This window comes from Hydra viridissima, unplaced genomic scaffold, assembly GCF_058129835.1.
Source record: "Hydra viridissima isolate aposymbiotic clone 2 unplaced genomic scaffold, HvirCarnegie_v1 scaffold_8, whole genome shotgun sequence".
Lineage (NCBI taxonomy): Eukaryota > Metazoa > Cnidaria > Hydrozoa > Anthoathecata > Hydridae > Hydra > Hydra viridissima.
Genome location: NW_028324307.1, coordinates 10,159,713 through 10,187,395, shown reverse-complemented (window position 1 = coordinate 10,187,395; position 27,683 = coordinate 10,159,713). Strand labels below are relative to the sequence as shown.

Sequence of the window (27,683 nt, the reverse complement as noted above, 5' to 3'; positions counted from 1 at the left end):
TTTAGAAGTAAAGGGAGAATTTTATTTTCGAGAGTTAGAAATCAATTTTTTTTAGAAGTAGAGGGAGAATTTTAAAGTTCTCTAAGGTACAAAATGAACTTTTACACCTTTAGAGAGAGTAGGTTATTTTTTCGTTTTACTTTATTTTTTCGTTTTACTTTTAACCCAGTCAACCCTAAGTTATGGTTTGAAAAATATTTAGATGAAAAAAAAGTTGCATAAAGAAAAACTCCAATTGAAACGTAAAAAATGAAAAATAATTAAAATTCCTGCTAATAATTAAAGTTTAAACCGGTTATTCGAATGTAATGAAAAATTTATTTTTCTTTCAATTGCAATTTCCAAATCGCATGTTTTTTGAGTCACCTACTCGTTGAACAAGAAGCGTTAATAATTAAATTACTCGTCTGGTTCAAAAGTGTTTTTTAAAAAATGCGTAATAAACTTTGAGATAATTAACATTAGTAAATGAATTAACATAAATTAACATAAATAGAAAATTACTTTTAAAAGCTAAAAAAAGTTTTAAGAAATTCTAAAAAGAAAAGTTTTAAAAAAACTAACGAAAATTGCTTCTAAAAAGTTCATTTTGTTTTACACCATCAGTTTAAGATGCATTAAAGATAATCTATGAATCTCTGATGCAAGAAAGAACAGACCAACAAAAAATGATGGAAATAAAGCTGAATGAAAGGTCGAAATTCTGTGGTTTCAATTCATTCATTCAATGTATGTTTTCAATACCGTATAAAAAATCGCTTCTATTCATCTATTTCTCCTCTTTCCTCATTTTCAAGATGAAAGATATGTTAGGATGCACTTTGTTGAACCAAAAAAACTTTAAAATTATCCAAGAAAAGTTTCTGTTTGCTAAAACTTTTCTTTCATAAGTATTTTTGAAATTGCTTTTATTTTTTCTGCATTTTTTTAAAAGGGCGCTCGACTTTTTTTGTAAGAACCGGTAACCGAAAGAACCTTTTTTTTTTTTTTACTTAAAATGTTTCTTTAGCTTTTAAACTTTTTTTTTTATTATTTTTTTAAATTTAGAACTAAACTTTTAAAATAGTTTGCATAAGATAATGGAAGACGATAAGTTTTTTTTTGCGAGGGACAGATATGATTTAGCGAACGGTGAATCGTTGCCAAATGATATCGTAAGAGACGTGGAAAAAGTGTTCATTGAGTTCAATACAAGGGTAAGATAAAGATTTTTACGCACACGATAACATTTGTTATACTTAAAAAAGAAAACGATGCATCAAGAAAGATTTTAAAGAAACAAATGATTTTTTGACAACAAAATGATTTTAGAGAAATTTTAAAGTTTATTTTTTAATGTTTCTTTTGGTAATGTTTTATTAACGCATGTCGAATATTTTATAACATTTTTCTCTATATCTCTCGACATCGATAATACGAAAGATGATTTCTTAATAAAAGAAAGGGAAATATTCGTAAAAAATTGCTGTCTTGAATGTAAATAAAATATGCTCAAAAAATCATGTTAATCTCGAAACCTGACTAAATCAAAGTTGATTAATAATTTAAAAAATATATTTCAAGTTTAATATTTTAAAGAAAGATAAAAGTTATGAATTATTTAGCCCTTCATTTACACCTAGAGATTTTGATACATGTCAAACATATCGTCAGTTGTAGCTTCTAAAAAAATACACTTAACCGCAAAATTAAAGCAACACTTATAAATTCCAACTTATTTTGAAAATTATTATTTATTTCCCGGATATATCAATTACAAAGATGATAATAATGTTTATTGTTACGCCTTTTGAAGGTTTTATTCCAATTCCCTTATTTAATTTCCAAATTATAGCAGCTTTTCATAAGTAGAATGTTTTTCTGTAGTTAAACCTCACTTCTAACAGAAAAGTATGTATTGGTTTTAAATTGTTTTAACAGTAGAAAAGACAACTGTCATTTGAGCAATACATCTGTTTGCAATGCAGCGTTTTAGACAAAATTTAAGTTGTGATGAGTGTTTTGCAATTGTTACTTTGTCCAAGAGGGATTAGCAAATCGCGAACTTGGTAGAAGATTTGGAGTGTCTCATACAACAGTCGGTAGGGTTTTACAAAGGTTTGTAAAGACCAATAATCACGCTAGACGACTTGGCCAAAGCAGAACACGAGCTCCAAATGCCGTGGAAGACCAATTTTTTATTGCATCGAACCGTGAGAAAACGGTTCACTACTGCACGACGTCTCCAAATACAACTTGCAGAGGTTCATGGAACTGCTATCAATCAAGATACCATAAGAAAAAGACTTCGTGCTTTAAATTTACGACCTCGGGCAGCAGCTACTGGTCCCAAATTGTTTGTAGACCACCCAAGAAACAGACTGGCTTTTGCAAGGAGGCATATGAATCGGAAACACATGATTGGGGACAGATCTTATTTACAGATGAGTCAAGGTTTTGCCTTGTAAGTTCTGATTGCCGCACAAGAGTGCACAGAAGACCAAATGAAAAATGGATTCCTTCTTATGAAGGATAATGCTAGACCACATACGGCACATGTTGTTACTAAATACTTAAATAATGTTAGCATTCAAGTTTTGGAGTGACCAGCTTGCAGTCCAGATATGAACCCAATAGAGTATCTTTGGGATATAATGGGACGCCGTGTTAGAAGACAAAATCCACCACCTAACGGCTTAGACGAGCTAAAACAAAGTCTTATCCGCGTGTGGGAAGATATTCCTCAAGAAACAATTAGATCTCTAATTGAAAGTATGCCACGGCGCTATCAGGCATCAAGAGGTGTAACACTAGTTATTGATAATAGCATCAAGAGGTGTAACACTAGTTATTGATAAGTCAAAAATGTTTTAATTTAGTGTGTATTAGTGTGCATTACAATAATAATCAATTTACTTTATTTTGTTAAAAGAGTTATATTTTTAGTTTAAGAACTTTTTTTACATCCTCAAAGTCAATATTACTATCGAAATAATTGTGCTCATGTGTTCTATTCTTCATATGTTTGTCAAAATATATGATAATATTGACGACAATTAAAATAAATCGAAATGCATAAATGGTGGGTTAATTTTGCGGTTAAGTGTACCTTAAAAGTGAGTCAAAGAATTAACATTTAGATTATTTTCCTGATTAGAATATCATTCCCATCCAGCTCCTTACCACAATATCATTCCCATCCATCTCCTTACCTCAATATCATTCCCATCCATTTAATATTTAGGGATTTCTGTTTTAAAATATTTTTCGTTGTTTAAACTTTTGGTGTTTTTAATATTGGTTTTAAACTTAAAATAATGACTTTTTACAAATAAATATAACTAAGATATATCATTTTTATTTAACAACAATTATTTCTTTATTTTCAGCATTTAAGTTTTATTGTCTTTTTATCAAAACTATTATCAAAATTTCGCAAAACGCGTTAAGCAATTGCGAAATTTTTATTGATGTAAGAATTGCAAAATGCACTTTATAGTGATTTAAGAATTTAGAGTTGTTGTAATTCTTACAACATGTAGCTTAAGTTTCAGCTTACTAGGTTAACCAATCATTACATTATTAACAATTACTAATAGAAATTAATTTCTTTCAAATGAATAAATTTTCAAGTCTCTACTTAAGGTTTCAAGCCTCTAGATCAGGTTTCAAGCCTCTACATCAGGTTTCAAAAGAAAAAAAAGAGGCTAAAACACAATTTTTTCAAATAATACTTTCAGTTTGAAATTAAGTTAACAACAATAACAACAAAATCAACAATAATAAATTGCAATAAAAAACAACAATAATAAATTGCAATAAAAAAACAACAATAATAAATGCAATAAAAAACAACAATAATAAATTGCAATAAATAACAACAATAATAAATTGCAATAAAAAACAACAATAATAAATTGCAATAAAAAACAACAATAATAAATTGCAATAAAAAACAACAATAATAAATTGCAATAAAAAACAACAATAATAAATTGCAATAAAAAACAACAATAATAAATTGCAATAAATAACAACAATAATAAATTGCAATAAAAAACAACAATAATAAATTGCAATAAAAAACAACAATAATAAATTGCAATAAAAAACAACAATAATAAATTGCAATAAATAACAACAATAATAAATTGCAATAAAAAACAACAATAATAAATTGCAATAAATAACAACAATAATAAATTGCAATAAAAAACAACAATAATAAATTGCAATAAAAAACAACAATAATAAATTGCAATAAAAAACAACAATAATAAATTGCAATAAATAACAACAATAATAAATTGCAATAAAAAACAACAATAATAAATTGCAATAAAATGTTTAAAAACTTTTTTTGTGCTAATTTTGTTTTATGAAATTGCAAAAAGTTTAAACTTTGATAAATGTAAAAAACTATAAACTCAGTTTCAATATATTTATAAAAAAAAAATTCAGTTTCAAAAAAGTTAAAATAAATAAATTCAGTTTCAATATATTTATGAAAAATAAAAAAATGATGCAAATATTGGCACAATATCAATGTGGATCCTGTATGATGTCACACTTGGTTAAAATTAAATCGTAATGTATAAACCATATCACTTGGAGAAACTGCTAAGTCTCGCGTGAGCTAGAGGTAAACTTTTTATTAAGAGAATGAACATGTAGATATCTTTGGATATTTGAACATTTAGATATGTTTAGATATTTAAACATTTATAGTATTTTATATATTTAGATTCCAGCTTCTGCACGTAAAGTTTACATGCAAATAAAACCAAAACTGACCAAAAACTGATGTTTGATAATCATAACACTACTAGATGATGATGATGATTATATATATATATATATATATATATATATATATATATATATATATATATATATATATATATATATATATATATATATATATATATATATATATATATATATATATCATCTAGTAGTGAAAATTAGTGTGCAAAAAAAATCCCTATTTTGCATAGGCTGAGCTCATACTCATAATGCTGCGATACAAGCATTAAGATTTACCATGGCCTACTTTATTTATACGGCCGGATATTTTGCATTTTGAAAAAATAATAGAATGCCAGTTTTCAAAATCGTAATGTTTCGAAAACTTAAGACTTTTTGAATATTTGCAAATGTATTTTACTTTCTAAATTTAAAAAGTCGACAAAAGTATTTAATATTCATAAATTTAGATACTAAACGAATATTATATAAAAAATAAATAAAAAGATATCAAAACAAGCCTTTATTTTAAAACTTTGAATTTAAGTAAACAGACACAATTTAAAAAACAAGAATATTTATATAAAATCTTTAAATCTTTTTCTTTTTTCATCAAAATAAAAAATAATTGTATTATATATAATTTATTGAGTTTTTACAAATTTTCTCTTTTTAAAAAATTTTACATGATAAACAGCTACTTCGCTGGTAGAGATAATTCTTTTATTATTAAGAAAAATGTTGATAACAATTCTTCCAGCAAGTTTTATCTCAGTTTTCTCATGCATAGAACAAGAAAAAGTCTGAAAAGAGTCAAAAAAGTGATTTAACAAATATTCTAAAGCTTGTTGTGCATGTAAATTAAATTTCTTTATTTTGTTATAAGAGTAGTCAATCATAGCAAACGATGTGCCAGAGACTGGAATTACCGAAAAACGGTTCCTTCGGTAAATTTCGGTTCCTAATTTGATAAGGAACCGATAACTTCGGTTCTTTTCGATTCCTTATTTTAGGCAAGATTCGAAATTTCGGTAAATTTCGATTCCTTATTTTAAGAAAGAATCGAAATAACGGTAAATTTCGATTCCGATTCTGATAAAGAACCGATAACTTCGGTTCTTTTCGATTCCTAGCGGGAATTTTGGAATTGCTAAGAACCGCTAAGAACCGAAATTGGAATTTTGGTTCCAATTTCGGTTCTTAGCGGGAAATATCGCAAAAAATCAAAAATGCTACAAAGAATCGAAATTGTTACTAAGAATTGAAAAACTTGAATTTTTTTAATTTTTATTTTCAAAAATACAGTTGAAATACAGTTGAAAAATACAGTTATTCTAAATCACTATCAGTGAGATCAGTGACACTGTCCTTGCTGCCCTTGCGACTACTACTAGCACTGCTATAAGCTACGCTAGTAGAACTATCACTAGGTTCAGTATTAAATAAATCTTTAGATGCATCATATATAGGGTTTTTTTTCATTGGTGATTCAAGTACAAGTTTCCTTTTTTTAGCTCTTTGTAGTAGACTTTGAGACTGTGATTCATTTCAGAGACTGGAATTACCGAAAAACGGTTCCTTCGGTAAATTTCGGTTCCTAATTTGATAAGGAACCGATAACTTCGGTTCTTTTCGATTCCTTATTTTAGGCAAGATTCGAAATTTCGGTAAATTTCGATTCCGATTCTGATAAAGAACCGAAACCTTCGATTCCTTTCGATTCCCCGAAAAATACCGAAGAACCGAAGAACCGAAAAACCGTTTTTCGGGAACTTCAGACCTTACGATGCACAGTGGAGTATTTGTATGACAAAACCGCTCAAAAATATTTTATGAATTTTTTTTCGCTTTATTAGTTTAAAACACAGAGTTTTATTAAAATTAAATGTTTAATTAAAAAAATAAAATTTTTTAAAGAGTAATTTATTATTAACAAAAAGACATATTCGCTTATCAAAGCTTCATGCTGAGATCATCATATTGACTGCTTCTTTGGAAAAAGGCAACGTTTTTTTATGCCGTTTTGATCTAGAACTACTTATGTATGGGTCTGAACTCAATAGCAGCCTATTTAATACGTCTGTATTGCAGTCGATACGAGAAAACTTTCGACTAAAATTTTGTCTGTACTGCCGAAAGTGTTTGTTTCGGGCTTCAGCTGCCTCCTCGGATAACTGGCCGATAGGGAGGATTGCATGAGTTATTACTTCGGCACCATGCATCAAAACTTTATGCATGGTTGGAGACATGGGATACCAACCATACAGATTGATATACAGTTTAGCAGTTTCATGAGCAAAAGCGTCGAATTTAACAGCATCAATTTTATATCCACTTGAAATGACTTCAAGAATAACGTGTAAGCCTTTTATCAAATCCAAGTTAACACCAGTTATTTGTGAAGATAATTCCGGGTTTGAAAAAAATCTTCTTGACGTATTGCCGTCATTCGTATTTCCAAACCCTGCTTTAGGTATATCTACTTGAAGCCCTAATTCTTCTTTGAAGGATGTTTGTATTTTCTTCTTTGCTTCTTTGACAATTTTTTTTTCCTCGTCTGATCGAGCTTGCCACTTTTGTAAAGGTATTTTATAAGCTAAATGAAGAAGCAATTCAAAAAAGCGGATCCTTGCATGAAGAATCGAGAGTCCAAATGAGATGGTTTCCGTATTGATTGGCTCTTTTTTAATCAATTTATTAAAATCTTTCGATGTTTGTCCACATATGTAGCACCTCATAGTTGATGTAGTATCAGTTGCAGCGTTGCACACTTTACCATCTACCATTGTAAAAAGCAAGGTATGCTTTATTTTTCCAATTTCATTGGGCAACCTTGTTTCCCTGAGATTCCTTATTTGGTTTTTTACGTGCTCTATCTCGTCCATTGTTATGTCTTTAGATTCACTAATGAAACGTATTCGAATGGGCCTGCAGAACCTTGGAGATGAGGTGACTGAGTTTTGCCATATAATTTTTTCCTGTTGGCCATCAATTTTAACAATCATTCTCAGAGGTACTAAAGAACTTTGAAAAATATTTGCATCACTGTCGGTGTTGTTTTGAAATTTTTGCTTAAATTTTGCTTGTTGCGATCCATCACAGCCCCATTTTGATATTAAAACCATATTTTTCTTTTCTTCAATTGAACACTTTTCTACAACCTCTGAGACATATTTATATAAGCGTAATGTAGTGTGGTCAAGTAATGCTTGTAGTTGAATTTCAGCTGTTGTTTCGGTTACTTGTATCGATTCCTTATTAGGGTAACATTCTTTTTTGGCTTGTTGTATTATTGAGTAGCAGGGGTAGACACTTTTGTTTCTACTTTGAATAAGTTCCCACTGTTTTCTGGTAAAATCGCCTTCTACAAACAGTGCCAGTGCCTCTTGAGGTGTTAATTTATTGACAGTTACTTTTTTAAAAGCAGAGTTAAATGCTTTTCGGTATTTCTTTGCTCTGGTAGGCGTGGCCGTAATTTCTTTAATAAATTTTGAAACATCAGTATTTCCTGAAGTGTGCTGGCTCATTCTGGCTGCATACGTCAACTCATCAACAGAGACCTGTTTGCGCAAATCCATAGTTTTTCGACGCTTGCTGCAATCACTTAGTTCTATAAATGATTTTGATGGTCGTCCAGGTTTCTGTCGAATGTTTATTGACCAATAAGGTAGCTCGATGTTTGATTTGAGCCATTGTTTATTGTTTTTTATAAAACTTTCTTGTTTATAACTTGCAGCTATCCATCTTTTCTTGAAATCACTCTTAAAGAATTTTAAAATTCTTGTTATGGTACTTTTTTGATCTATTGGATATTTCATGACTGTTATAAGGTGTTCTTCTAACAACGAAAACTTTTCATCAAATTTTTTACCTTTACAATCTTTCATTATTTCATACAACTCTCTTCTAGTGAACAACTTTTTGACTTCTGTCGAATCTACATGATAAATAATAAAATCAGTAAATACATAGTGGTGTGACCTTAATGAAAGACAAATAAGATATATATATATTTTTTGAGATTTTATAGTTTGATAGTCTAATATATTAGATACAATTTAAGATTTACGTAGTTTGGTTAAGTTTGTACAAAAATATTCAAAAATTAGACAACAAGAATTTATTTTATAGCTATTTCAAGACGTTTTACGAGATTGTGTATATTACGAAATGGTCTACACACTATTTTTGAAGCGTTAATATAAAAAGTGGCGGACGTTGGCGGATAATTTTACAAAAGTATCTGATTGTTTACAGCCTATAGTTATTGCTCGTAAAAAAATTATAACTCGACAAGACCATACTTGTTAACAAAAACATTATTACATTATAATTTTATATGAAAATTAAAACTCAAATAGTCCATCATAAAAACGCTTTATATTATGCACAATAACTACAGAAATTTAATGTAATTTTATTTTAAAATATAGGTCATACCTTCCTCTGCCATAATTAGCCGTTTATTTTTTCAAAACTGAACAATATTATAATAATAGCTGCAATAGCAAATGTCACAAATTTTTGAATTTTTTTTTCCCACGAAATTTCAAATAACAACGCCACGTTCTGAACAAAAATACGACAAAAGGAAAAATCGAGAAGAATTTTCTGTTACATAATCTAATGAAGCAATTATCTAGCTTGAAAATAATAAAGTTAATAAGACTTTTATGCGAACTTGATTTTTTGACTTTTGAGCGGTTTTGTCATACAAATACTCCACTGTGCGATGTGCAAACATAATCCAAAAGTGATGGTGAAGGAATAGTGAGACCACCCCTAGAAATAATTGTTAAATAAGTATGATCAGGATTGCTTTCATCAATATTAGCACAACATAAAAATTCTTGGCAACATGTACCAAAGCGTTTTTTTAGTTTCTTTGCTATATATCCAGCAATATGAGCACCTACTTCTCTACTTTCTGGTGCTAGATTCATGATTTCTGGAGTACACTGAGTTGTATCAATATCAAGAAGAAAGATTTTCAAATCTATTAAATTATTTTCTGACTCAAGTGGTACTTTCAAACTATCATCAAAGTTAATACTTTCTTTAACTATACTTTTGATTTTTAATATTTTTTCAGAAATAGTTGCATCTTTTAAACCAACCCAAAATCTTCCACCACTCATTTGTCTATATTATCCAAATCTCCTTTCTAATGGGTCACTTTGAAACCTCCCAGTTAAAACAAACTTATATCCGCCATTAAGTAAGTCCTCAATCAATGAGGCATGACAATTAAGTGTTCTTATCAATGCTGCAGCTGTTTGAGCACTTAAAGTAAACTTCTCACAGTTTGGTACCTTTTGCAATTGCCAAACTTCAATCCAGTGTGCCATTTCCCTAAGAAATTCAGGTTTTTTATCTCCAGAAACAACTGCATTACCTAAAATATTACACGTTGAATACCGACTTTTTGAATTTGATAAAACCCACCACTTGTAAAATAATGTCAAAAAATCTGCACTACATTTAAGATCAGGGAAATATGAGTGAATTGCTGCAGAAGTTGTTTCATCAAAAATTGCAAGTGCTAAAGAAATGTTTTGTTTAAAATTGCCTGGATGTAATACTTTCATTGTTATTTTTGGTCATTTAAGCAAACCAGCATCAAGAGCAAGATGGATGGTGCTCAATTTTATTTCTCCACAACATACAATTATAGGATCTTTAAATCCATCAAACTTAAAATCTGGAAATAAAAACCTTTTATAATTTAACAAATTATTTCTGATATTTTTAATAAGATGTACAACATCAAAACAAAGGTAAATCTTTTTTAGATTGTAAATAAAAAACAAATCTTCAGCTTGTTGATTTGATGCACAAAGGATTTTTTTAAAACAAGAAACATTAGAGAAATGGTTGTCACACACAGTAACTCTAACAATAAATTCACATTCAGTAAGAATACGAAGACATTCAAAAATTTCTTCTTTCAACCATTCAGCATTGATTGTTTTTTTAGGTGATGATTTAATTACATATGGAATGTTTTGTTTCAGGCCAACTATCATAAAAGAAACTATTTCATTATACAATTCTCCAGACTCATCACTACCAATCATTTCTCCACCAAAATACTTTTCACATTTTTGAAAGTACATTTCATCAAAAATCAAGCAAATGTCTTGAGATATCTTCCTATCTAATTTTAAATGTTTTGCACAACTTAGAGCATCAATATTTCCACTAGTTATTTTTTTAAGTAAAGATATTGATGGTAAAGCAATTCTTCACGCAAAAGTTGGTATGACTGTGTAGAAGTATATCATAACATCAGTGAATACTTTATAATATTGGCTGAAAAAATAGGTTTCTTCATATATAAATTTGCTGTAATTCAGTCAATATAGATGAAAATTATTCAGCTTGTGATTTAATGTAGGTAGGAAAATTATAAAGCATACTTTTATGAGATTAACAACAATCTCTTCCATGACGAAACCACTGAGGCAATGGCATGGGTGAACCTTTGTAAAATATTTTAACATGCCTCTCATTGTTTATGCTAAAGCACTTTGTAACTTCAGGAATAGATAAAGTACTATGACTCAATTTATAAAAAATTACATAATCATCATACTTCAAGAATGAAAAACCATCTGGAGCAAAACTTTCAGTAATATCATCAAAGTTATTAATCAAATCACTCAATAAAAACTGTCCTTATTGATCTGGATGAAATATTCTTTTAGTTGATGATTTTCTTAATGAATTAGAAGATTTTATAAGTTGTGATGGACCTTCTTCAGGCAAATTTGTGCAATCCAAAATAGTTGGAATAGGTTTTTTTATTAATCGAAAACGTTAATTCGTATTACCTTTCTTATAATTTTTTTTTTTCAAGATGTTTGATGCATATTACGGAAGAATTAGTAGATGTCCAATCTTTTCTATTTACAAATTTAATCCAATTTTTTTTCAACTCTTCATTTTTTGGAAACTAAAATACTACTGTAGATAATTCACCATCATAATTTGAACGACAATTCACAATACAAGTCTTGTGGGGAATTATTTAGACTTTCCCTGAGACACTAAAGAGTCACTTTTTGAACTTGATAATATTTTTTACATCTGACTGCGAATCAAAACATTTTACAAAATACACTCTCTTTTTATACATTTTTACAATCGCGTCATTTTCACACATTTAATGCAATAACAATTACATACATTAACACCTACATACATTAGCACCTATAAACATTAACACCTACACACATTAGCACCTACAAACATTAACACCTTCGTACACGCTTATTACATCCTGAAGACTTTATTCACGACACCCTCCCCCGATTAAAGCTGAGACTTCGGCTTTAATCAGCTATCTTCCATCTCGTCTTCCATGATGTAATTGATTTTTTGTCTTGCATCCAATTTCGCCAGTCTCGTTTCTCTTTTCAAGGTATCCTCTTCGGCTCTGGTTTCCAAATTCTCGTCCGATTCGATTTCTCTTTCTGCCCCACAACTCATTTCCAAGTCACACACCAACTGAATTGGTTGTTCAATTACATAACCATTTCCCAGGCGTATTTTAAAGCCACGAATAACTCCATCTTTCCCTTTAATGTTGTTTTCAATTCGACCGATGTTGAGAAGTGCCTTGCCCTTCACATCGTCTTTAATGAGCACCATACTTCCGACACCTGGGAGTTTCACGGTTGCCTCTCTTTTCCCTTACTTGTTGTCGTTCTTCCATTGCGTGCACGTGCTCGTTCATCCATAATCGTAAATTCAGTTGTAAGCCTATTAAATATATAGTTTCGTGAGAAAGCAGGGTTTACGGTGTAAACACGTCGTTGCACGAGAGCCACAATCATGAATAGATGTTTTCAGCAAACAATCAAGAAAGGAGATAAAAAAACAGTTCTTTAAATTCTTGTTCTGTTCATGAAGACAATGCATTTGTACGTTATATCTATTAAATTCTCTAAATCAGCAAGCTCCTTTTGACTTTATTTTGTATAAAAATCTTTCGTCCAAGTTTATTCTTTGAAATTTTTATTAAATGTAGGTAGGCAAATTGTGATGACAGTTTACTAATTCAGGGATCACCACTATATGCAGTGGCGTATCTAGGGTAGGGCAGGCAGGGCACGTGCCATGGGCGCCAACCTAAAAGGGGCGCAAAAGAGGCTAAGCATAGAGCGAGAAATTACCGAAGAAATTGATTTTGACAGTGTTATTAAGAAATTTGCAGCAATTAAAGCTAGAAAAATAAATTTGTAATATATGTTACATAAACAAATTGTTTATTTATAATGAATAATGAAGTTTTATTAAAAATTTGTGTCATCATCTATTAAAAAGTTGTAGTTAAGCACTTTATGTGGGATTATGTTTTTGCTGAAACAATTTTTTTTAATGTGATGCAAAAAGGTATGGGCCATTTAAGATATTTCTAAAACAATATATATTACTTCTAGAAAACCTTCTTGAGTTTTTTTTATTACTTTTTAAAATTACCATCGTGTATAATAGAAAGACTAGTAGAATTTATTCCGAATCATGTTTTAAAGAGAAAAATTGCTTTTTGTCTGGTTTATTAAAAAAAACTTTGAATGAAATAACTCTAAACAGTGGAAAAACAGACGTAAAAAAAGTTATATTGAGCGGCATTTGTGCAAATAATCAGAGGAGGAGGGAGCTAACCTTCTCAAGGTGTGTGATGGGGAATCCAAACACTTATTAAAGATGTTTATTTTACACGGATGTCATAAATGTACTGTCCTCCAATTTAAAACTAATTAATTTAAAGCCAAACGATCGTATTTGATTGATTATGAAATCAAGTTCATAGAAATAAAATACTGTCCTGGAGATGATCAAAATCCAAATGCTATTTATAAATAACAGTGGACTCAAAATGCGAAATTGAACTGCTCACAATTCAATTAATTGATTCTATAATCCTGTTAAAAACTTGATCAAATTTAGCTCAAGTTATGTTAAATAGCTTGATTTGAAATGTTTCCAGCACTTAAAAAGAAAATTTTTAAGTATACTGCTTTAAGACAATCTACAAGTTGCATGTTGAAAAGATTGAAAGATTAAATGATGCTGTTCTTTGGTAGAAATGCTTGCTAAATTTTTGTAAAAGTTTTTTAAAGCTAATAATTAAGATTTATCACTTAATATAATTGTAATTCTACTAAGTAACACTTCATTTAATAACTTTTGATTTGTTTCTATTACTTTTGTGAATTAGGTGTCTTGGGCAGACAACTAATTTAGAATCAGGCAAAGAATTTGACTGCACATCTTTAATTTTGGATGTTTTTAAATTGAAAATTAATCTCCTTGATGTAATGATGTATTGCAATGTTCTGAACCTACTATTAATCATCATTTTTTGATTTTTAGTTTACTGTTTTTCCCTATCGCCACTCTCTTGAATAAAAAATAAATCCAGCATCTTCCAATATATTGAAAACTATTTTTTGATAAAACATTTCTCTCTAGAATATATTGAATATCTCTCATTTTTCTACATGATATGAGTTTATATTGTTAAAAAATTGGCTAGTAATGTGGTATTACAACAAAATATTCCTATTGTCCATACCATATATCAAAAATTTCTAGTCATTTATATTAAATATATCTTTAAGTGTCACTGTTATTTATATAACAACTTTGTATACATTTTTATATAAAGAACAATGACACTTTATTATAAAATATAAGATAAAATAGTATTTTGTTATTTACAATATGTATATGCCTGTTCAAATAAATATATTGACTTTGATTTTAGTTTGACAAAGATGGAAATGGCCACATAACATCTGCTGAGTTGTCAAATGTTTTTGAGCAGCTTGGTGAAAATATTCCTGGATATAAATTACGTGAACTGATTGCTGAAGTTGATGAAAATAAAAATGGCACCATAGAGTTTAATGAATTTTTACAAGTGAATGATTGCTTTTAAGTTTTAAATACTATTTGTATGTTAAGGTTTTTATTTAAATACTTTTGAAATATAATTACTTTATAAATACATATTTTAAAACTTTGCAGATGTATTGCAAAGTTACCAATAAAGGTGTGTCTGGGCAGTGGGCTTCTCTTCTATCCCCTCGCCAAGGTATAAAGACATCTGGTGGCACTTCTGCAGCATCTGCAGAGGGTACAGCTCATACTTTCTCTGAATCTGAGCAAAGCGCTCTGAAGGATTGGATAAATTCTCAATTAGAGGATGATCCAGATTTAAAAAATGTAATTCCAATTCAATCTAATGATGTTCTTTTCAAATCACTTAGAGATGGTATTATACTTTGGTAAGATTCTGTATTCACTAATTATAAATTAAATTGTAATGATTAAATATAATGTTAGCTTTTAGAACTTTTATAAACAAGTAAAACAAAAAAAACTATTGGTTTATAGTTTCTTAGAATTTTTATTATTAATGTTGGACTAGAAATAAATGAATGTCTAAGCTAATACTTAACTATTACAACTATTTACTATCATATTATCATTAAATGAGATTTCAAATTAAAGTTTGATGATATGTTGCATTTTGAATTAATGAATTCATTTATTGGTAATCAATGGTTTTTATGTCTTGATATAAAAGATATGAATAGCATGTCTTGCTAAATTGTAAGAAATGGAAAAACGTTACATAAAATTTAAAAACTAGTAGCATCTAAAAACATACATTGTTCTGCATTATCTTTCTACGTTGCTACTCTACATTATTACAACAAAATACCCATAATGGCATGTTCATGCCATCTTTAAGTATTTATTTTTATTTAGTTTGTGTTTAAATAATAGGATTTTTTTTACATTTATCTATTTGGTAAAAAAGATATTTTGAAGAATATTTGGTAAAAAAGATTATTTGGTAAAAAGTCTGTGCATAATAGTCAAGTTAAATCTAAGTACTTCATCAATTAAATTACTTCACTGTATTTAAATAGTGTAGAAATGAGATATTTGAAATTGATACAATTCTCTCTTCCAGAAGAGAATATCATATATAAGTTGTTTGTAAATAAATTTTATTATAATTTTTATTTGTCTTAAATTCCACTTTAAGTCCAAATTTTGGTTAATCTTTAAATCCATACATAGTTATGATAATGTTGTTGATTAATTAGTTTTAAATGTTTAAAAACCTTTATTTTATTCTGATTTTTCAGCAAGATGATAAACTTGAGTGTGAAAGAGACAATTGATGAACGAGTAATCAATAAAGGTCAATTAAATCCATTCTTGATCTCAGAAAATAATTCACTAGTCATTAGTTCTGCAAATGCAATTGGGTGTACTGTTGTGAACATTGGTCCTGAAGATATTTCAGGATGCAATCAGCATTTAGTCCTTGGTTTACTATGGCAAATTATTAGAGTATGATTTTGAACTTTCTTTTCCTTTTTTTTGAAAACCTAAAATTATTTATTAGTTTAATAAACAGCTTAGATTTAATAAAACAATTTTATTAGATTGGTTTATTTGCCAACATAACCCTTCAAGGAAATCATCACTTGGCAGCTCTTTTAGAAATGGGTGAGAATATAGATGCTTTACTGAGGCTTTCTCCAGAAGAGCTTCTTCTCAGGTGGGTTAACTATCACTTACGTAGATCCGGTTCTGATACAAGGATTAAGAATTTTTCAACAGATATTAAGGTAATTGATAATAATCCAATTGTGTGGACTAAATTTTACTTTTTCAATTTACTTTTTAATTTTTTTATTTAAGATAAAGCTAGTATCCATGAAAAAGCTACAATATACAAATATCTTACAGTTAAACTTCACCCACAAAAATGTTTCTTATTCTTAACATTTAAAGCCAGCGTGTTGTATAATGAATGATTGCTCAACTTGTTTACTTTTGTTGTTGTTGTAGTTGTTTTTTGTTTTGTTTTTTATCCATAGGATTCAGAGGCATATGCTCTTTTATTGTATCAAATAGCACCCCAAGAATACAACATTGATCGACCTGAATATATCCTATCAGTAAATATACTTTTTTTTATCTGGAAACAACTTCTAAAGTTGTTCCCAGATTTTTTAAGTTTGAGTTTCAAGAAATTTTTATGGTGTGTTTTTTGATTTCTTTTTGCTGATGTTTTTCATTCACTGAATTTACACTAATTACACTGAATTTAATGTTTAGTTTGATAATCCAATGAAGAGGGCAGAGATGGTAACTAAAAATGCTGACAAGATTGGTTGCAAGAAGTTCATTAGTGCTAGAGTAAGAAGTTGTTTTGTTTACATCCAATTTATATATTATGTTACTTGATACTTTTTGTTCCTTAAAATTTAATAAGATTTTTTTGTTAATGGGTTAAAAAAACTTCTATATACCAGGAAATCAGATTAAATTTGAAGAATAACAACCATGAATGCAATTAAAAATGGTGTGAAAATTTTTTAAAATTACCTTAGAAAAGGTACAAATGATGTTTTGTGTTTTCAATATTATATAATCTTCTTTAAGGATATCCCCAGTGGAAATAGCAAGTTAAATTTGGCTTTTGTTGCAAATCTTTTTAATGTTTTTCCTGCTTTGGATGGATCAGATATCGAACATATTGAAATAGAGAATTATATTGAAACTCGAGAAGAGAAAAGTTAGCAATTTCTTATTTTCAAATTATTATGAATTTAATTTTAATTTATCAATAAAATTAAATAATAAGTTTTTTAAAGTAAAAAGTTAAAGTATTGATTTTGATGAAATAGCATATCGCAGTTGGATGAACAGCATGGGTGTAACTCCATATGTTTACCACTTATACAATGATCTAAGCAGTGGAATTGTACTGTTCCAGGTAAAATTATTCTTTTTTTGTGCATTACATTTACATTTACATAATATATAATAGGACGGGCAAGATCCCCACCTTAACAAACTTTATAGTATATAAAAAATTTTTTTACATTTTCTAGTATTTTATCTTTTAAATATCAAAGTTTACTTATAAGAGAAGACATTGGTAATATAAAATAACTACTTTATTACTGGTGATAAACTTTAAAATTAAAAAAAACTAATAATTGTGCAAGGAGACATTTTGCCCCAGCCATGGGACAAGATACTCCATGGAGTGCATCTTACCCCAAACATTTAAAACAATAGTTAAAAGTAACTAACAATTAAAATAAAAACTATTAATAGTTCTTTATAAAAACTCTTTAAATTTTATTAAAATAACTGATATATAAACACTGCAATTATTCTATGCAATTGTTTTGAAGATGAATAACTTCTTTTTAATTAATAGTTCTAAATAACAAGCGTAAATGTTCAAATAACTTATTCATGATTATGATTCACAGTAGTAGCGTGAATCATCTGGACTACATGAAGAGTGGTACCAAGATGTACATTTAGTACATTATGTCCAATCATCAAATAGTGGCACATTGTATGCACATTAGCATATGGTGCATAGAGTTGTATCAGTGATAAAACATTCAGAAGAAGAAACCATATCTTTCTTCTTTTTCATTGGTTTCTTTCTTCCATTAGGTCTTTTTTGTTTCTGCTTTTCAGGTTCTTCACCTTTTTTGTCCTCAAATTTATTGATCTTATTTTTTGCTTGATCACCTCATTAAGGGACAGCTTTTTCTTTACACAATATGACTGTTGTTTTTCTTTTAAATTTTTTTATGCTCTTCTAGTTGCTTCTTCAAAGGTGAAAAAGTAAGATATTCAGCTGACTCTGTCTTTCTTTTTCATTGTCTTAATACAGGAATTTTGGGAAGTGGTGAGATCTTTTCCAAAGTTTTTGGGGCAGATTTAAGGCCAAGATACTCTTCAACAACTGGCAAAACTGCATTATTTGATTGTGGTGGTTCTTTTGTAACAACAGCCTTCAATTTTGCAGCAGCAATTCACTGGATTGTCAATAGATTTCCAATGGCTCAGCTTCATTAGTGAGCAAAGCTGCGTCAAAGACTTCATCATTAAAAATAAGCTCATTTGTTGAATATAAACATCTGTACCCATTGACTGCTTTGTCAATATTTGCAGTAAAGTTATAAGCAGTTTCAAAAATACCTGCCATGTCAAAAAATGAAGTTCTACACCCCTGATGCAATAGCATCCAGTTGCTGTTGTATTGTAGTCAACTTTCAATGGTTTAAAAAATGTACAGTCTAAAGGTAGCATCTTGTGTATACAATGAGGTGGAAGAGTTATGAGATGGATCCCATTGTCATGACAAAAGTTAATGGCCTCAACTGTTTTGTGACTGGGATGACCATCAAGTACAGTTAATTGCTCATTAGTATTAGATGTATGAGTCACAGTAACAAAATGTGTTAACCATTTAATGAATAAAGATGAATCAGTCCATTCACTGGAGCTAGCTCTAATAATTGAACAGGGAAATATAAATAATGGTGGGAAATAAGCGCTATTTGCACTCATTGCACCCACACCTGTCACAGTAGCACCTCTTACTCTACTAGTCATTTTTAAAACTTGTTTTTTGCCTTTCATTGCAATTTTTTTTCTTAGCTTATGGACATTTGTGATTCCAGTTTCATCCATATTTCAAAGCTGTTTGGTTGAAAACTTATGTTCCTCAAATAATGACTTATATACTGAAAAAAACTGATTTAATTTTGGTTTATTGAAGCCAACAGCTCTGCTTACACTGGTGGCTTGTGGAGTTCAAATAAAAAATTGTGGATTGCAAGACATGAATCCTTACAGTCAATCCACTCCAGCCATTTTTGACTCATTACTAAAAGGATTGTTAAGCCAAATAATGCTCTTTCCATAATCTGAACATGTGTAACAATTTTTAGTTCAAATTCTTTACTAAAAACATTAGATTTTCTACCCAGAGACAAATCACCAGCTACCTTCATTTTTCCATCTCGGCGCTGTAATATTTTAAATTAATTCTTCAGACTGCAGTCCATCTTCATAACATCTAATGCTGACTTTATTCTATCATTTGTTGCACCTGTTTTTCACACAATTTCTCACTGTTATTTAAAATGTTTAAATATGTATCTAAAGAAATGTTAAAACCTTAAAATCCAAATCATATGAACATACAAACACCTACATATTATTATATAATTGCTTAATACATTATTATTTTATACATTAAATAACAACCATAAATGACTAAGAACTTACTAAAGTTACATATACATACAAAATTATTCAAGATTATTAATAATACAATGTTGCAATTGTTAATAATACAATGATGCAAGCTAAACATTTAAAGCTTCTTTTAATAAAAATTGTATTACATGCATGTAATACAAATAATACATGAAGTTGTATTACATTCAATTGCTGATAAACAATTGAATGTAATACAACTACATTCAGCTGAAAGCAATGCATATTTATAAAATTTTTACAAATATGCATTGAATTGTAGCAATTGCATGTAATACAGCTTCATTTTACTTATTATATACATTACAACATTTACTTAATATGTAAAATTATTTTTAATAAACTATTTGTTATTATGTATAATAGTTAACATATAAACCAATATATAAACATTGTCAATTACTAAATTAGTAAACGCTATTATGTTCTAAACACACTTTAAATATGGTAGCAATTCCATAAAACCACAAGGCAAGAAGCTCTTCAAGAGCATCTTACCCCACATAACCAGGGGCATCATGCCTCGTATGTAGTGAGTGCAAGTTTAATACAAATAAAAATAATTTTATTGCTCTGTTACAAACTTTCTTTACTATATGTTATTGTGGGATAAATTCTCTATAAAACAACACTTACTTTAATCGCATAAGTATTGCCAGTCCAATAAACATTCAAAATTAGAAGCAACTTCCTAGCAAAATACTCCAAAAAGTTATAAATCAATTTAAACCTCTACAAATAGCGATATAAAAAACATTTTTTATTCCATAATACTATTTTTACTTTATCAATAATATAATAGACATCCCCTGCCGAAGAGGACCCCTAACCTCACTTGGATATACCAGAAAAACCCTCTGGAGGAATGAAACTAGATACCATTGGATGACAAAAAAATCAGTTAATTTCTTCTTTCAAGTATCAGGCAACCAAAAAAGTTTGTGCTATTTTGCAGATCCATAAGTAAATACACATAAAAACAGTTTTAATAAAGTTTCTTCTGAAAAATAGTCTCCTTCAGCAAGAATAACTTTCTCCCATCGTCAAACAAGCTGGTATATTCCATTTTTACAAAAGTCTTGAATTTAGTAGCTAAAAAACTGAATTAACTCATATTTGAGATCTCTATTTTGAAACTGTCGATTCCTCGTATGATTATCCAGGGCCAAAAACAGGTGATAGTCACTTGGTGCAAGGTCTGGTGAATAGGGAGGGTGAGGTAGAATCTCCCATTGTAAATGTGCTAGAGTTTCCCGCGTGATTTTTGCGGTGTGCGGTCTGGCGTTGTCCTGGTGGAATACAACACCTTTTCTGTTTGCCAAAGCTGCTTGTTTTTGGTGAAGAGCAATCGAAACTCTGTCCAATTGGGCTGAGTATATCTCAGCAGTAATGGTTTTTCCACTTGGTAGCAACTCATAGTGAACCATACCTGCTATAGTCCACCATACACACAGTAAAACCTTTTGTTGGTGAATGCTTGGTTTAGGAGTCATCGGTACTGGATTGTTACTGGCTAGCCAATGATATGTTCGTTTTTAGTTGCAGTACATAATCCATTTTTCGTCACACGTCAACATCCAGTCCAAAAATGGCACTATATTGTAGCGGGAAAGCAATGAAAAACAAATGGTTAAACGCTGTAGCTTGTTTGTTTTACTCAACTCATAAGGTACCCATTTGCTCAACTTCCAACGTTTTCCAAGTTGGTGCAAATGTAAACGAATAATTTCATCACTCATTAAATCTTAAGGCAAGGTCCTGACATGTTTGACTGGAGTCCTGCTCAATTGCCAGCTTGATATCCTTGTTGTTTACAATGGATAATCTTCCAGATCTTGGTTCATCTTTAAGGTTTTCATTTCCAGAAGAAAATTTTTTAAACCACTTTTGACCTGTCTGTTCTGCTATGGTACCTTCCCCAAAAGCAGCGCATATCTTACGACAAGCTTCTACAGCTTTGGTTCCAAGTTTGAACTCATAAAGGAAACAGGCGCGAATTATCGCAACTGACACAGCCATACTCCACTTAAGACTTTTAAATTTAAAACGCACTAATAAAACTTATGAAATACACTGATTGATTCTCCTTAAAACAAGCTTTAATTTATATGCAAAATCATCCCCCCACCACAACCAGTTTTCTTAATACATTTCTTAGAAATAGGCATTTAGGATAAACAGCACGAACTTTTTTGGTTGCCTGATAATTACCTCTCAAAAGTTTATGGCTAAAACACTATTTTCGTCAGAAAATATTTCCCATTTTTGACCACCTAAACGACATTATTTTGACATGTCTTCTATGCACACAAAAGTTATTTTATGTATTTTTTTCACTATTGTAGAGAAACTCTCAGTGTAAATTTTATGATGAACTTATTAAAGTTGAATATGATTATGTTAGTTGAGATAATGCTAGTTAATATTATATTGTCATTAGAAAGCATGTAGTTTGAAAGAGTCAACTAAATAGTTGAATCACTTTAACCTTAAATACATTAAATATTTTTGTCTTAAAAATAGGAGTAAACCAGGTAATCTTTAAAAATCAAAGAAGGCCATTTTAAAATCGATTTTAATTGAGTTATGTTTTAATAAGTTCCCAAAAGTTGGTGTACAGATCTCATGAAATTTTACATGTAAACAACTATTTTTGAGGCATTGTTTCTTAAATTTTTTGTAAAATTTTTTCTTAAAATACCTAATACATCAAAAACTCATAAGGATTGCCAAAAAACTGTTTGTTTTTTATGCATGAAAAAAAGCTGATCATGAATTGACTAAATTTTTTATTACAAAAGTGCTAAAACTTGTTAAACAAGACCTCAACTTTGAAGATGAATATGTTCCCTGAGGAGTTTGTTCAACAAGTTGTTTTAAACTTCAAAAGTTTGGGCAGGACAAAGAAACTGAAATTGCCACAATTTATGATTTCTCTTCTCTAATCATCAAGCCCCAAACAAGACAAGGAGGAACTTGTGAGTGTCTTATTTTCAAAATAGTTAAAGCTCAAGGAAAAGCATCCCTTACTCAAAGAACCAGATCAACACAAAACTAAAATAAACTATATTGAAAAGCGATGTGTTTGTCTGTTATTGCTTGCGGTTTACCTCACAGATGTCATGGCTATAACTTACATAAAAATCTGTGAGAAATAGCAACTAAGAATCAAGTGGAGAAGACCATATAGCAGATTACAATAAAGGCAGCATCTCCAAGAGGAACAGTCACTTTAAGACAACCACAAGGTGGAAGAGACTTTCCAATTCAACCAGGTATTCCTTAGTAATATTATGTTAATAGCCAAATATATTTTACATACTTTTTATTGTTTTATGGTGAATGATCATGTTAATATTAAGTTCTACTTTCTGAAGAAATTTGTAAGTTAGGTTTATTATACTTAAGACAAGTTTTTTTCTTTTCCTTATTTTTTTTTATCAGAAATAGGAATTGTTTATAATACCACTCTAAGCTTTTGGTTCATGTCCTGTTTATGATTTCAAACTTTATCTGGTAACTATGTTCTATGTTAACAATCTTATTTGTTTAAAGAAATTTTAATGTTTGTAATTACTGAGATAAGTAATGGAAAATGGCACCAGTTCAAACCAAAAACAAAAGTTATTCACTGTCAAAGTGTGAGAAATATTGTCAAACACATTTCATCAAACTTGGAATTGATGGTAGGCAGTCATTTTTAAAGATTAGCCCCTCAATAATTGAAGACAAAGATCTTTTAAAAACTCCTGTCAAAAAAAAAAAATGAAACTTCTATGTGTTGAATTCTCAAGACACTAGTGTTAGGCATCAACTATGATTGCTATTGCTGAAGGGATTCCAGAAAATTACAGCAATGTCAAGAAAATTTTTGATCTTTTGCAAATAGAAAACCTTCCATTTATGGTATCATCAGATATGAAGATTGCCAACATAATCTGTGGCCTTCAGTCTCATTCAAGCAAGCATCCTTGCTGTTTGTGTACAATTAAATCAAGCAGTCTTCAACTTTGTAGTGAACCAAGAACATTTGCATCATCAACTTTGCATTTGAAGCAAGAACATTTGATTGCTCAGAAAAAGTTATGAAGCTTTCAGGAAATTGGGAATGACTGCTAAGCAAGGAAAATTCTTTGACAACACATTTTATCCACCAATTATTAACCCTCCTGATTCAAAGCTAGTGCTTGAAATTGTTCCTCCAATGAAACTGCATCTTTTGCTTGGAATTGTGAATCACCTTTTCAAAGGTCTTCTATCAGTCTGTCCTGATGGAAAACATTGGCCCATGTCTTTGCATATTTCTCCACAGCCATATCATGGACGACAATTTATTGGAAAAGACTGTATTAAGATGTTGTAGAATGTTAATTTTAATGCAAAGTATGGTAGAAAAAGCATTGCATTTCGAGCTGTTGGCTTTGTTGAGACATTCAGAGCTATCAAGGAAGTTGTTTTGTCATTCTTTGGCAATAACCTGAATTCCAACTCTTCTAGCAAAATTGAAAAGTTTAAAAAGTTTTATTTGAAACTTTCCATTTCTGTTACTCAAAAAGCTCATGCTGTTTTTCATCATATTTTCATCATTCTAAAATTAACCTGAAAATACATGTATTTTATTACAAAAAAAAAAGGCAAAGTCTTGGAGTGTACAGTGAACAAGCCACTGAAGACATGCATTCTGATTTCATGATGTACTAGGTCAGATACAAAAAAGCAACTTTACATCCAGGGTATGGAAATCAGCTTCTCAGATGTGTTATTGATTACAATGCCAAACATTTTTACTAACACTTGCAAACTTACAAATGAAATTTCATTAATTTAGAATGATTCTTAATTTTTGATCCAGTAAATTCAAGAAAAATTATTAAAATATTCTAAAATTTACAGTTAGAATATCAAAATAACAATTTGAATGTTATTAATTTTGTAAAGTTTACTGGTTTTTTTATAAATTTAAGAATAAGTTATTAAAACAATGTAAAAGTGTTTACTCTGTATTAACTGCAAATTTCAGTGCAAATTTCTGCATTAATCAACTTGCTTCTTATTACAAATTGAATGCAAAAATTTACACTGAGATTTTCTTCGTAATTGTGAAGTTCTAGAAAAAAAATACATAAAATAACTTTTGTGTACATAAAAGTTACCTTTTTTTAATTTATAAGACATGTGAAAAAAATGATATTTAGGTGGTCAAAAATGGAAAGAAACTTCTGACGAAAATATTGTTTTAACTATAAACTTTTGAGAGGTAATTACTTGAAAAGATGAAATTAAATGATTTCAATTTTTCAATTTTTTGTCATCCAATGGTATCTAGTTTCATTGCTCCAAAGGGTTTTTCTGGTATATCCAAGTGAGCTTAGGGATCCTCTTCAGCAGGGAGTGTAAGTGAATAAAACATTGCTATTCTATGATACTCTCACAAAAGCAAAAAGATTTCTTGCCCCACAGGTCATCTTGCACCACCCTACCCTAGGTATCAAAATTTTTAAAAACTAAAATTTCTTTTAGTTGTTTGACACTATAAGAAGAAATACTGTTGATTGGACTAAAGTTAACAAAGCACCTTTTAAAATTGCTGGCGGAAAAATGAGGAAGGTGGAAAATTGTAACTATGTCATAGAGTTAGGGAAAGCAAACAAATATTCTTTAGTAGGAATTGGAGGTGAAGACATTCACAATGGAAATAATACGTTGATATTGGGTAAGTTTTTTGTATTTTAAAATGATTAGACATAATGGTTTTGAATTTCTTAAATATTGAATAGAAATGTTTTTAATAGCATTAGTATGGCAAATGTTGCGGGATTATACAATCTGCATGCTCAGCAAGTTGACAAAAACAGGAGGAGTTGTAAAAGAAACAGAGATAATTGAATGGGTAAATAAGAAGGTAATTTTTCATCAGTAACAAATCATTTCCGAGTAGCTGATCTCCTTTGCACCACGGTTTAAATAATTTTAACCATGATGCATTTTAGTTTTATTTATTATTCTAGCTGCGAAATGCTGGGAAAAGAAGCTTGATTAGTTCGTTTAAAGATTCATCGATTGCCACAAGTCATGCAGTGATTGATCTTGTTGATGCTATTAAGCCGAACTCCATTCAGTACAACTTAGTAACAAAGGGTGAAACTAACGAGGTTTGTTTATTTGCTTGTTTTTCTTGTAAGTTTTAAACACATCATTTCAACACTCATAGTTTTTTTTTCTTGTAAGTTTTAAACACATCATTTTAACACTCGTACTTTTTTTTTCTTGTAAGTTATAAACACATCATTTTAAAACTCGTAGTTTTTTTTTAGGACCAGAAGTTAAATGCGCATTATGCCATTTCCATGTGTCGGAAAATTGGCGCTCGAACATATGCAATAGCTGAAGATTTAATAGAAGTAAAGCCAAAAATGGTGCTCACTGTTTTTGCTTGCTTGATGACAAGAGGTCTTCAGTTATCTTCTTGATCAATTTTTTTTCAGTTTTAGAAAGTAGTTTTAAAAAAACGCATTTTCTTTTAACGCTTATGTTATCAAAATAGAATTTGTAGACATAGCAGCCGAGAGAAATTTTGGGCCCCGGGGAAGTTTTCTTAAGGGGCCCTCATTAAAATTAATTATATATTCAGGAACAAAAGAAGCGTGCTCTGGTCATTGAAGATTAAAAATAAAAGTTAATTAAATCTTTTAGAAGTCAAAACTATTTAAATCTTTTACAAAATATTTTAAAAAATGATTTGTACACACACGGGGCCCCGGGAATCTTCCCCGTCTACCCCCTCCCCCCTCCCTCTCAACGGCCATGTTTGTAGATAAATTATCTGATAACTTTTTTCTGTTTTTGATGCTTCTAATCAAGTACTTTAGCTTTCTTAGACCAGAAATTTAATTTCTAAGAGTTTTTTCTGAAATTGTTTAGTGTTATTGAGTTTGAGTTTTGTTAAATTTATTTTAAATTTTGCTTATAAATAAAATGCTTTAAGCAAACATAAAAATAAAGCCAACAAATTTTTTCAGAACATTATTATTCACGTAATTTTCGTGTTATATTTGTTTTAATATATTTACATGTATTTGTTATAGGTTGTTAGGAATGCATAATTCTGTCGATATATATTTACTTTAATGCTTCAATTTTCAGGAACCAGGGATTTTTGTAGGGAAGCTGAAGTTTTTAAAGCGAATTCAAATATATATATATACATTTGATTTACAAGGTCGGTCCCAAGGATTTTTTTTTGTCTCTAGGAACACATAGTAAGGGTGGGCATATATAAATTTATCAAAATAAAAGCAACATTTGTAAAAGTAATTAATTAATCTTTGCAAATATTAACTCAAATGGGGAGCGGGCAACGAAGTTTAAAATGTGTAAAATTATCCCATACAGATGGTATAAAAAACGATGTTTTTTCATCAGATTTGGTGTCAATATATATGAAGTATTTTGGAAAATTTGGAGTGGTGCGTAAGCCCCCCTTCAATCTCTATGTATAGGTCCCAAGTTTCATAAATGCTTATTCAACAATACTACATCAAGGTTATCAAATTTAACAAATAAAAATTAAACTCATTTCTCTATCTCTTATTTAAAAATCCAGCTAAAATTCGAAGAAATTTGCCTTCCCCTTGAATGCAAATATCCATCAGTTTGTTCTGACCTGCATCAGTTGTTCTAACCTGCAGTTATTCAAAACTTTGTTTATTCGAAGTGATTTTTTGCTCCCCTTAACGAAAACTCCGTCAGTTATTCGAAGCTTTTCTTCGATTGAAGATACCATTGGGTTCCGTTTCATAATATAATATTATCGAATGTTATCAAAA

The 27,683-nt window shown here is 29.7% G+C and overlaps 3 protein-coding genes and 1 pseudogene across 4 annotated transcripts in view; 1 reads left to right on the top strand and 3 right to left on the bottom strand.

Annotated features, from left to right (window-relative positions):
* LOC149884966 (uncharacterized) overlaps positions 1–27,683 on the bottom strand; it is a 748,071-nt gene that overhangs the window by 417,800 nt on the left and 302,588 nt on the right. The gene's annotated exons all lie outside the window — the stretch shown is intronic.
* LOC145186520 (plastin-1-like) lies at positions 1,007–27,081 on the top strand. 2 transcript variants are annotated; one of them, XM_090095986.1, is made up of 13 exons: positions 1,007–1,196; positions 14,501–14,656; positions 14,764–15,023; positions 15,897–16,104; positions 16,200–16,385; positions 16,638–16,718; positions 16,879–16,959; positions 17,206–17,338; positions 17,451–17,539; positions 25,378–25,570; positions 25,650–25,759; positions 25,866–26,009; positions 26,172–27,081. In XM_090095986.1, the coding sequence occupies exons 1-13, from the start codon at positions 1,080–1,082 to the stop codon at positions 26,325–26,327; spliced, it is 1,914 nt and encodes a 637-aa protein (XP_089952112.1). In that variant the 5' UTR covers positions 1,007–1,079; the 3' UTR covers positions 26,328–27,081. The 2 variants fall into 2 exon arrangements, with proteins under 2 accessions (XP_089952112.1, XP_089952113.1); XM_090095987.1 differs by lacking the exon at positions 1,007–1,196 and adding an exon at positions 13,440–13,813.
* On the bottom strand, positions 5,370–11,746 carry LOC149884994 (uncharacterized; annotated as a pseudogene).
* Positions 6,543–9,310, bottom strand: LOC149884995 (uncharacterized). The gene is made up of 2 exons (XM_090095985.1): positions 9,166–9,310; positions 6,543–8,662 (listed from the first exon to the last, which is right to left on the bottom strand). The coding sequence occupies exons 1-2, from the start codon at positions 9,176–9,178 to the stop codon at positions 6,687–6,689; spliced, it is 1,989 nt and encodes a 662-aa protein (XP_089952111.1). The 5' UTR covers positions 9,179–9,310; the 3' UTR covers positions 6,543–6,686.